This window comes from Misgurnus anguillicaudatus, chromosome 12 (genome assembly GCF_027580225.2).
Source record: "Misgurnus anguillicaudatus chromosome 12, ASM2758022v2, whole genome shotgun sequence".
Classification (NCBI taxonomy): Eukaryota; Metazoa; Chordata; class Actinopteri; order Cypriniformes; family Cobitidae; genus Misgurnus; species Misgurnus anguillicaudatus.
Window position 1 is genome coordinate 37,149,249 of NC_073348.2, and position 13,252 is coordinate 37,162,500.

The 13,252-nt window shown below is 37.4% G+C and overlaps 1 protein-coding gene across 3 annotated transcripts in view; it reads left to right on the top strand.

Annotated features, from left to right (window-relative positions):
* Positions 1–13,252, top strand: part of atg10 (ATG10 autophagy related 10 homolog (S. cerevisiae)) — a 29,501-nt gene that overhangs the window by 5,454 nt on the left and 10,795 nt on the right. For all 3 annotated transcript variants that reach the window (XM_055207701.2, XM_055207699.2, XM_055207698.2), the window contains exons 4-6: positions 145–267; positions 12,772–12,904; positions 13,227–13,252. The exon at positions 13,227–13,252 is cut by the window's right edge and continues 72 nt beyond it. In XM_055207701.2, the coding sequence (XP_055063676.2) occupies positions 145–267; positions 12,772–12,904; positions 13,227–13,252 (282 nt within the window). The remainder of the gene's footprint in view (positions 1–144; positions 268–12,771; positions 12,905–13,226) is intronic.

Here is a 13,252-nt window from a genome sequence, read left to right on the forward strand (position 1 = left end):
TTCCTGTGTCCCTGTAATGCCGTCTTTGGCAATATTTCAGATAGCGATATACTTCCTGGCTCCGCGTCACCCTGTCTTTGTCGTTAAGCCTCACCATTGGTTGAATTTAATATACACATATTAAATGACTACTGTGTGTTTTAGGGTGCAGATGAAGGCTTCATGAGGAAGACTGTCCTCATCCCTGTCAGATCAAGCGGGCTGCACAATCCACATGTGTGTACCAAGCAGGCAGAAAACACAGACCTTATAGAAGAGAATGTTCAGGTGATATTGCTTGTAAAGTCTTCATTCTTGTTATGTTCATACTGTAGTTAGAGTTAAAAACAGAAGCATGTGAACAATTCATGTGGTTTGTAGAGGAGAGCTGTCAACTTTCAAAATGATCATACTTGCGGTTTACCTGGTGGGAAAGTATCTGATCTGATTGACATGCATTGATGTTTTGGTGTGGTCCTATTGAATTTGACTAGTAAGTCTCATAGCAATATGCTAAAATACATAAGTAACTATATAGCAATGGCGTGACAACCTAACAGAACCACTGGGATCATAGCAAATATTAAAATAGAGTATTTTAACATTTATTGCCTCTGAACTCGGGTATAGTTCATTTATAAATGGGCCACCAAAAAGAGGGCTGACCTAAGTGTTTCCCCACATACTGAATGAATTACCTGAAGGAAACACTTTAACTAAATCCTACATTTTACAGCCGTGCTGGGTTTAGTTCTGGAAAAACTTGCTAATGTTGGCATACACTTTTATGTGACTGTTAAAATGTTTATGCACTTTTGTCCATCAGAGTGTTGCACATAGGGATATTTAGCACGGCCGGCACACAAAATGCATTCTCCATTTGGAAGAAATGATTGATTTGTAAAATATAGATGTATCAGCATCAGCAAAAAACTTCGATTCGTATAAGGTGCTGAATTATCTCCTTTAAAATGGGGATTGTGTCTGATCTTTTTTTTTGTTCTTTCCACTCTCAGCCCATTTCATTAGAAAGCCTATCGGCTGATTGCAAATGACTTGACTTCTCGCATATTTACATTCAGCTCACACACATTCAGTCGACATCTCCTGTTTTGTGGAGAAGATTCTGCTAGGTTTCAGTGGCAGAGGAGGCAAGTTTAGTTTTTGTGACCTGATTGTAATGCAGTTTATCCAGTATGTTTTATTGATTAATGTTACCATGTCCCCCGTAATCATCTGAATAAACAACAGGCAACGTAATTACATTGAGTTCAAATTCTTTTTGTAGTTGAGTTAAGTGAAAATACAGTGCAGGACATCTCCCGAACAAGTCAAGACGAGGAAAAACTTGTTATTAATTGGTGTTGTTGGAAATGACGGCATGAAACTCATTTGCATTATTTACGCTTTCTGTGTAATGTTGCACCTTGCTACGTTAATTTAGAAGTCTACTGAAGTGTGGTCACAAGTTTGCTAACAAAAAAAAAGAGTTCAGATGCAAAATCTGCTTAACGCCAACATAGGGATACACATAGACATAGCGATACACATAGACATAGCGATACACATAGACATAGCGATACACATAGACAAAGTGATACACATAGACATAGTCATAGACACAGTCATAGAGATACACATAGACCTAAAGATACACATAGACGTAGAGATACACAAAGACATAGAAATAAAGATAGACATAGCAATAGACATAGTCATAGAGATACACATAAGCATAGACATAATCATAGAGAAATACATAGACATAGAGATACACGTAGACATAGAGATACACGTAGACATAGAGATACACGTAGACATAGAGATACACGTAGACATAGAGATACACGTAGACATAGAGATACACGTAGACATAGAGATACACGTAGACATAGAGATACACGTAGACATAGAGATACACGTAGACATAGAGATACACGTAGACATAGAGATACACGTAGACATAGAGATACACGTAGACATAGAGATACACGTAGACATAGAGATACACGTAGACATAGAGATACACGTAGACATAGAGATACACGTAGACATAGAGATACACGTAGACATAGAGATAGTCATAGAGATAAACATAGCTATAGACAAAGTCATAGAGATACACATATACATAAAGATAAAGATACACATAAACATAGCGATACACATAGACACAGCGATACACATAGACATAATCATAGAGATACACATAAACATAAAGATACATGTAGACATAGTGATACACATAGTCATAGAGATAAAGATAGACATAGTCATTGAGATACACATAGACATAAAGATACACGTAGACATAAAGATACACAAAGACATAGCGATACACGTAGACATAGCGATAGACATAGTCATAGAGATAAAGATAGACATAGTCATAGAGATACACATAGACATAGAGATAAAGGTAGACAAAGCGATGCACATAGACACAGCGAAACACATAGCGATTTACCGTAGACATAATCATAGAGATACACATAGACATAATCATAGAGATACACATAGACATAAAGATGCACATAGACATAGCAATGCACGTAGACATAGTGATAGACATAATCATAGAGATAAAGATACACATAGACATAGCGATGCACATAGACATAGTGATAGACGTAATCATAGAGATAAAGATAGACATAGTCATAGAGATAAAGATACACAGACATAGCGATACACACATACATAGTCATAGAGATACATGTAGACATAAATATACACATAGACATAGCGATACACATAGTCATAGACATAGAGATAAAGATAGACATAGCGATAGACATAGTCATAGAGATACCCATAGACATAGGATAAAGATACACATAGACATAGCGATACACATAGTCTTTTTGCTGCTTTGAAACAATTACCAATTGTGAAAAGCGCTATATAAATAAAATTGAATTGAATACAGTAGATATAGACATAGACATAGACATAGAGAAACACATAGACATAGCGATACATGTAGACATAGCGATACATGTAGACATAGCGATACACGTAGACATAGCGAAAGACATAGACATAGCGATAGACAGAGATACACATAGACATAGACATAGGGATACACATAGACATAGTCATAGAGATACACACAAACATAGACATAATCATAGAGAAATACATAAACATAGAGATAGACATTAGCTGTGACATTACATAGACATTAGCTGTGTTTCCTGTATCCTTTGAATTATGTAAATTGACATTGCAAATTGAAAATACAACCAATTAGCTATTTTTATTCGCAATGTCAATTTGCGCACTTCAAAGGGTAATGGAAAGGCAGCTATAGAGATAGACATAGAAGACAAAGACATGAACACAGACATAGACATGGATAAATTTTGTTAATTTTCTATTGTAAATATATCAATAAATTATTTATTAGTAGTATATGTTGCTAATGACTTCATTTGGACAACTTTAAAGGCAAATTTTTCTCAATAATTTTTATCCTCAGATTTTCAAATAGTTTTATCTCAGCCAAATATTAATCTATCTTAACAAGCCATACATTAATATTTATTTAACTTTCAGATGATGTATAAATCACATATTTACATTTCTTAGCATTTAACTTACTGTCAAGTATTTGGTTTTAAGTTAAGTAAGGTTTTCATTTTTCCTGAACAAGATGAACAAGTACATCATTGTTTAATCTATTAGCAAAAAAAAGTATCAAATGACTGAAAAGTAGTACCTTTGGCCCTACCACACATCCCTACTATTCACTATGATTTAGCCAGTTCCCAAAAATGAATATGATTTCTGATCAAATACCGCCGAAATGCTCTTCAAGACTTCATATTAGCATTGTCTACACACTGATACCAGCTTACCATCAGCATCTCCTTTGTTCACTCCCCCAATGTTTAGAAATGTGCAATCGTGCCACAGCGCACGTCACCTGACATGCCTGGCATAAAGGAACATTTAGAAAACTTGACCTTGGTAAAGCCTGTTCGGCAGCAAGCAGTGGTTTGCAAGCTATAAGAAAGCCCCTTTTCCATTGTTCAGGAAGGACGATAAAGCGTTTCCAAAAAGATCTGTGGAAGATTAGAGAAGTCAAGACTGTTTTTTTTCTCTCTCTTTTTTGTGGCATCCTGTTTTGAGTGGAATTCTTTTAGGCAATGAATGCACGCCTCACTCAACAAAAATCTATCAGGGTTAACCCTTTCAATGCCACGCACCTGACTTACTATAAAGCACTGTTGAATGTTACTCTTTGTCTATGAGCACCTGTACATGAATTAAAGACATTCTTCTTATAGTGTACGTGGCAGTGAAACAGTGGTAGTGGTTTTGCATCAGAATCTGAATCTTGGCGATGTGACACATTTTTAAGTAGTATTTCGGACAAAACCGAAATAAAAATCTGAATAGGAAATGAGCAGTGTTAACAACAGCAGATGTGTTTTTTGCAAGTATACAGGTTTCTGCAGTAAATGTCTCTAAGGTTCATACCCTTGCCAACCAAAACATGTTTATCCTCATTGCAACTTAACCCATATTTATGTAGTCTAGGTCATATTGTATGGTCAGGGTTTTGTAAAAGTGTATGTCAAGTCATATTTCTTATAGGTGACGCATCCAAATATGTGACAAATTATAATGAAAGATAACACACAACATGCGGTTTTTAAATGAAGGTATTTATTATGAAGGTAAAACAAAATCCAAACCCACATGGTTTTCGAGCATGAACCTCCTTTTTAAGGTCATGCCACAGCATCTCAACAGGATTGAGGTCAGGACTTTGACTAGGCCGCTCCAAAGTCATTTTGTTTTTCTTCAGCCATTCAGAAGTTGACTTTCTGGTGTGTTTTGGATCATTGTCCTGCTCCTGCTGCAGAACCCAAGTTGGCTTCAGCTTGAGGTCACAAACAGATGGCCGGATGTTGTCCTTTAGGATTTTTTGGTAGACAGCAGAATTCATGGTTTCATTTATCACAGCAAGACCATCACACTACCACCACCACATTTTACTGTTGGTATGATGTATTTTTTTCTGAAATGCTGTGTTACTTTCCAAAAAGTTCATCTTTTGTCTCGTCAGTCCAAAGAGCAAGCAATTTTTTTCACAAACCATGAGGGTTTGGATTTTGTTTGTCCTTCATAATAGAAACAATAATAAAAAGTGATGTTTTGCATAATATATGAATGTGTGCTGTGCGTATTTATTATGTATAAATACACACATATTCATGTATGTATTTAAGAAACATTTACATGTGTGTATATATATTTATTTATATTTTTATATATTCTATATGATAAAAAAAAAAAAATTATATACAAAATTAAATATTAAATAAAAAGTGTATGCGTGTGTGTGGTTAAATATACATAATAATTACACACATTACACACACATATATTATGCACAAAAAAACTTTTATTTTGCATGCGATTAATTTTTGCCCAGCACTAAATTTGTTTTATGATCTGAAACATTAAAGTGTGACAAACATGCAAAAAATGAAAAATAATTTTTAGCAGTAGGCAACAATATATTATATGGGTCAAAATTAGGGATGCACCGAATCCAGGATTCGGATTCGGCCGAATACTGGGCTTTTTGACGGGGTTCGGGTTCGGCCGAATCCTAGATTTTTTTTCCACCGAACCGAACCCTAGGCTTGCGCTACGCTGGTCGACGTCACGCGGCCGTTGATAACACACATCGGGTGCTGACGTGGAGATGAGCTTTTTCTTTCGGTGAGCCTTAGGGGCTGGACACACCAAAACTTTTAAACACGGCTGAAAACGCCTTGAGGACGCCAAATGCCAGCTGTTTTTCAGCCGAGCACTTGGTAGCTGTGACGCTTCAGCTGTGAGCCGGTTAGTTGCTGTGGTAATGTCCCGCCCCTCCTCCACTGTAATTGGACGGCCGTGTGAAAACTGACATTGACGAGCGGAGCTTCTCACTCAAAGGCTGTTTCTCAATTCCAAGAACGCAAAGAACGGACTTGCGTCCTCATGGAGATCGGTCTTGCCAGGCGACCTTGGAAGAACGAACTCGGAAGTTTTGCCGCAATGACTTCTGGGGCGTAAGGCAATTTCAGCAAGTCTGCACTCGATGCATCCTCGATATCAAGAACACATCCGGGTATTTTCATGCGTCCTCTGTCCTTGCGTTCTTGAGAATTGGAATTGAACTTCGACCGTAAATGATGACGTAGAGCGAGAACACGAGGACGCAAGATCGCTGAAGAACGCATATTGAAAAAACAGCCAATGTTAAATATAGTTTTCAGCGCGGAGCTGCTTGCTTATTGGAAAAACGAGCGTGTCGCAACGCATTGCTTTCATTATGCATATGCTTATGGTAATTGTCAAAATAGGTTCCCAACTTGTCATCCTGGCATAATGTAAAGTTAAAATAAATAAAATGAAAAATACACTGCTGTGGACGTTGTTTACTTCATTAATGTGCTTTACTGTGTTAATGGAATAAGGATGCGAGTAGGATTCGGTATTCGGTTTCGGATTCGGCCGAATCTTAAACGGTGGATTCGGGTTTCGGCCGAACCTAAAAAATCTGGATTCGGTGCATCCCTAGTCAAAATTATACTATATTTTTTGTAAATTGTTTACGGTGAATATATCAAAACTTTATTTTTAAGTAAATGCAGTTGCTAAAGACTTTAATTTCTCAATTTTTTTGCTTGCTTATTCAACTTTCAGATGATGTATAAATCTTAGTTTAAAAAAATTGACCCTTATGGTTTTTGTGGTTCATGGTCACACATGGTTTGTTACATTTTATTATTTGCATTAACCTGTTGCACACTTGGTGTCACCATTTGGACTACGAGTAGATTAAGCTGCCGTGTAGCAACATTTAAGTAAAACATATTTTTAAGCGTTCCTCGAGAGAGGCATCCAGCAAGTATTTTAATCTTTTGAATGTAAAGAATGTAAATGGAATTACTGGGATAATTAAACCTGTGATTAGAGCTTATTTAGGTTAATGAAAGAGACCATCCTTCATCATTCGTCGAAATTACTCTGCCAAACGTTAGTATTCAGGTGAGTTAAGGGAACATCTTCTACTCGGCTGTAGCTCGTCCAGTATTGATCCTTCTTTTGACAGTGAAAAATGGGGCACATATAAAGTGTATACTTGAGCTGGTGGCTCTGTTAGATCTTCTGTAGATGATGCTATTTAAAGCTCTTACTGCAGTGTGGAGGGGCACCCTTTGCTTTTCTTCGAAGTCAGTGAAGGCGAACAGGTGTCGTCTTTTAGCACGTCCGTGCACCTGTTTGAACGTAAACACTGGAGCTTGAATAAAAACAAACGCCATCAGGTTTGTTTTGTGTTAAGAAGTTGTTGCTAGAAACACGGTTTGAGTTAATAATACACCTTCTTTCAACTTGACCTTTTGTCTTGTTTTAAATGTGTACGGCCGGTGAATCCATGTCCGTTTTTGAAATCCAAATTCTTGTGAATAGTCAGTTAAGCAAATGATAAATTGTGTGTCAATACTCATTTCAATAAATCAGTTCCTGTCACTGCATTACAATATTTAATGCCTTTTCTCATCTGGGAATTATCCCATCCTAAGATGAAAATTACCCCATATTTTATTCACCGTCAACCCATTTACAGGTGTGCATGACTTTATTCTTCCAACGAAACACTGTTAGAGTTATATTTAATCATATTCTGGCTCCTCAGCTTTATAATGGCATTGGATAGTGCCCCATTTTTAACTCATTTTCACAAAATGCCTTCCAGGAAAATTTTCTTTTGAAAATATATGAACATACAAATATATCAAATCAAAGAACTGACCATCTGCTTTCAAACAAACAAACAAACAAACAAAACTGGAAAAAAAAACGTTTCATCCTCTCTATATATTTTTTTCTCTGCTTATAAACTCTTAAATATGGGTATTTTTCTTCAAAAATAATTTTTTAGCAAAAAGCTGAAATAATTGCATGTTTGTGAAGGAAAAACATAAAAACATAAACTGAGTGTAAAAAATGTTTTTTTGCTTCAGTTTTTTTATAAATTGGGTAAGTGAGGTATTACAGATATCCATAAAACTTTTCAGGAATACGTTTTTTTTTCATGCAAATGTTTTCTCTTAATTGACAAGATAACTCGTCAATGGTGGGGAAAGAGTTAAAGGTTCAAAAACAAATCCATACAGTTATTAAATTTCTTCTGAGTTAAGCAATGGGTATTTGTAAGGAAACATTTAAATTTAAAACTTTATAAACTATGATTGTATGACATTTATGGGGCGTGCACACCAAAGCTTTTACGCCAGCGGTCTGCGCATGTTTTCAATGGAAACTCTGCATTTTTTTTTCCATGCTGAAAACCGCCGCTCGGTGGATTTTCTGTGCTCAGTGCTGAGCGCCAAGAGTTGAAAAATATTTAACTTTGGGTGAAAAGCTCCGCTCGTCAATGTCATTTCTCACTCGGCCATCCAATCACAGTGGAGGAGAGGCGGGACATTACCACAGCAACCAACCCAGCTCCCAGCTGAACGAGGGGCAACCTTCCGATCTCTCTGATGAAGCCAATACGGAAGTGACTTAAACTGCAATTCATCGACTGGCCACTTGAGGCTGGCTCCAAAAGAGAGTCAATTCCCATAGACTCCCATGTTAAAAATGCGCAACTTTACAGTAGAAAATAATATGTTTACAGCCTGGTACAAAAAGAGTTTTTGGTATATATAGCTAATTTTGCTCTTCATGACAACTGTGAGGGCGGTGAATTTTTTTGTAACTCATCCGTTTAAATTATATTAAGCCTTAAACTTCTGCGTAATTAAGGGCGTGGCCGCTTGAGTGACGGTTGAACTGCTGTCACTAGCCTCGCGCTAGGCGGGCGTGGTTTCAGCAACCAGCCACCTCAGCCTCATCCATGTCCCGCCTCTTTACCCCTTTAACCATTTTCGGTTTTCCGCGATGACGCGCGACCAAGATGGCGACGGCAGGCAATGCCTACTTTAAGCTTCAAAAACGATCTTCAGAAACCAATGGGTGACGTCACGGACACTACGTCCATATTTTTTTACGGTCTATGCAGCTGAAGTATCAGAGCTACCAAGGCGCTTAGCTGAAGAAAGCTGGCACTCGCATTTGCCATCCTACAGGCGTTTTCAGCCGTGTTTAAAAGTTTTGGTGTCCACGACCCCTTAATTACTGTATGGATTAGTTTTTGATTGATAAATGTGCTTTTTTATAGCTTTAAAAATGGGGCACTATCCAATGCCATTATAAAGCTGAAATAGTCAGGATATTGTTTAATATAACTCTGACTGTGTTTGGCTAAAAAAAGAAAGTCATATACTCCTAGGATGGCTTCAGGAGAAAAAAAATCTAATTTTCATTTTGGGATAAACTAACCTTTTAACTTTTCCCTTTATTGTATGTCATAAAAACAAAATGTATGTTTTACTTTTGAATGGTGGTACTCTTTAGGGAATAGCTTGACGTCATTGTTTATTTGACCCAGCTCATTCATTTCTGACGGACGGGTCTGACGTGAAACAGTAGTAGTTTGTCTCTCAATACTGCACTAGAGGGAAGAGATCGTATCTTGCAGGCATGGATGCACGAAGAATCATGAGGTTGCTTTGATAGATCCACTGCCTCCAGTGATCCAATGTGTCACTCAGACACTATAACTAATTAAATCTGAACACATTAGTGTAAACAATAACACTTTATTTGTTAACATTAGTAAATGCATTCGCTAACATAAACTATCAACGAGTTTTCAGCACTTATTAATCTTTGTTAAAGGTGCATTGTGTAACTTTTAAAGGGATCTCTTGACAGAAATGCTATATAATATGCATAACTATATTATCATATAGACCTTACAAAATGAACTGTATTGTTTTTATTAGAATGAGCTGTTTTTATCTACATACACCGCAGGTCCCTTTACATGGAAGTCGCCATTTTGTGCACCACAGTACCTTTAATCGGTCAAACTGCTTTATAGCGCGCATTTTGTTACTACATTGTCTCAGACAATGACTTGTTTGTCCTGTGGTAGCTTCTCTATGCGTTTCGTGATATAGTCACATATTTTTTTATTATTTTTTGTGATATTATCACGAATTTCCGCGTTTTTCCGTGATCGTATAACGGATTCCTGTTTTCGTGTGATTATCACGTATTGGTTACTCAACTGCTTTTTCCTATTTTTAAACCATTGTCACTTCGGTTTAGGGTTAGATTTGGTGCTTGCATTAGAAAGTCACTTTATTCATTGGTTTATACTATTTTTTCTGATTTATTTATTTATATGTCGCCTGGTGTAAGGGTTAGAGTTGGGTTTGGGTAGGGATGTCATTTTATGTAAATCTAACCCCAAACCGAAGCGACAATGGTTAGACAATAGGACAAAACAGTTCAGTAACCAATACGTGATAATCACACAAAAACAGGAATTCATTATACGAAAACAAAAAAAACACGGAAATTCGTGATATCACGAAAAAAGAATAAAAAAAATATATAAAATTTCGTGAGACTGGGCTGGTTTCGAAAGGGAGGGGTGAGCTGTGGACTGAGCTGTTGGTTGCAACTCACAGTTTCACCACTAGATGCCGCAAAAAATCTACACACTGGACCTTTAATGTTAGATAATGCCAATACACTTCATTGTGCATAAACTAAATCTTTTGATTTTAGAAAATGTTCAGTTAATGCTGAAATTAACACTAACTACACTGAAAAAAATGATTAATTGAATTTAATCAATTTTTTTAAGGTAAGTGGTTGCAATCAATTTATTTAAGCTACATTTAAACAAAAAAGATTAGTAAAGTAAAATAAAATATAAAACTTTTGTTTAAATGTAGCTTAAATAAATTGATTGCAACCCCTTACCTTAAAAAGATTGATTAAATTCAATGAATCATTTTTTGCAGTATAAGGTGAATAAATCAGGGTTCCTACGAGCCCTTAAAAAACCTTGAAAGCTTGTGAATCTGGGGGAAAAATTCAAGGACCTGGAAAGTTTTTGAAAATATACATACATAGATACAGGTCATTGAAAGTGCTTGATTTTATGCAAGAAGTTTTCTGGAAAATTCCTTATAATTCCCTGTGTAGTGTAGAATAATATCATAAAAATTCCAGACTTGGAACAAGTGCAAAACATTTCGCTTTAAATGCTTATATCTTCTGTATGCGAATGTTAATTCATACCAAAATGCTTTTTTGCATAGTTGTGTTTGACACACGTCTCGGGTTACGTATCTAACTGTTGTTCCCTGAAAAGGGAACGAGACGCTGCGTCTTCCTTGCCGTACTTCCTGCGTCCCTGTAACACCGTCTTTGGCAATATTTCAGATAGCGATATACTTCCTGGCTCCCGCATCACCCTGTCTTTGTCATTAAGCCTCACCATTGGTTGAATTTGATATACACATTCAGACACACTTACCCTGGAGGCGTCCCCAAAGTGTCACCACAGTGACGCAGCGCGAGTTCCCTTGAAAGGGAACTGTAACAATGTATCTTAAAAAGTAACATTGCGCTCACTTGAAATGTGTCCCCACATTTAATCCTTGAATTTGAGGGTACCAGACCTGGAAAGTCCTTGAAAGGTCCTTAAATTTGAAGTTAACTAAGGTGTGGGAACCCCGATAAATGCTTTAGTAGTATTGTTAGCTCATGTTAGCTAATGGTCACACATAGTTAGGTTAAAATGAACTCTTCCCAAAACACCTCCTTCCTGTTTATCTGCACTTGTGCAAGTTGCTGTGCACAAAACCTTTATTCTGCATTTTGACAGCCAATTAATCAACAGTAGTTGCAGGTCGAGAAGGGGTGGGAAAATCCAGCGTACGCCACCCATCGAAATAGAGGTAACCTTGGTAAACAATACGCACAACAGACGTGCATGCAGAATTGCTCTAGGGGCCCGTGTATGGCGCCATTATTCATTTTTCCCAAAACAAAGGGGGGAGTGTGCAAACCTCTCTCAACATGTCAGGAACATCTTACGAATGAAGGATGCAGGAGGAAACCCGAAAGGTAAACATGTGTTGTTGCCCACACACAGATGAGATCTCGCTTTCATGTGAAACCAGCGGGGTTTCATCAATCATTGCTGAAGTTTTAAACCGAGTTACGGAGGGAATGAAGGCAGATGCCGGGTGATTATTTTCAAGATGTGTGCCGGCCGCGTGCAGTTGTGTAGATGTTAGTCTGGGTTCGGTGACACAAGGTTTGTGACATGTCTGTGCACGTGTAGTTGATCAGATATGAAATATGACTCTACAAATGACATCATGAATGTGAAGACCAGATCCAAGATTAATCTCATGTCATACCTGTTAAATTCTGTCATCACCCTCATGTTGATCCAGACCCATATGTTTTTATTATTTGGAACACCAATGGAGACATTTTGGATGGTCTATATCATTAAAACGGGCACCAAAAAAGTAAGACAGACCGAAATTTGAGGCCGTGCTCCCTCTCGTAAATCTGTCATGCACTCGTTCATTTTCAAATTTGGTACCCGAAGACATTTTTGCTCCTTTGCCGTCTGTATTCCACAGAACAAGGAAAATGGGTCTGCAGTGATAAGAGAGTGGGTGGATGAGCGAGCTCAAATGAATTTTTATTTTCGGATGAACTATTTCTCCCAACTTTTATGGATCATTGTTTTCAAATTCCAGATGTGATATTCATTGATTTATTTGTCACATTTTAAAGTGTTTTTGTTATGCATTGCCACTCGCTTGAAGTTTATATTCAATTCCCTCTTTTCTTTTCCAGGAAAATGTCGAGGATGAAACGGCTGGAGTTCAGGCAGTTTGTGAAAGTCGTGCTGTTTTGCGCTATGAATACCACGTTCTGTATTCCTGCAGCTATCAGATCCCGGTCCTGTATTTCAGAGCTTCTACATTAGGTACACAACATTGTTTTTATTAAACTACACGCTGCTGTTTATGTGCTGTCTGTTATCAGTTTGTGTATTTCTGAACACTCTTACTGTTCTGCTTTCTTCAAACGTCTGGTTTTGGTTTACGTGCACTTAAAAATCAGACTCAACATTTACACTGAGATCCCATCTCCACGGGGGTGTTTGAATTTTGGGAAAGCTGGACGAAAATACAATGACAGCCGTATAAACATTTTGGGAGCTCTTATCGAGCGAGTTAGTAAATACGAACATGTTGGTCACTTATACTGTCGGGTATACGATGAAAGAAAGCCGCTCTGTCTTTCAGATGGGAGGCCCGTGTCTCTCGATGAA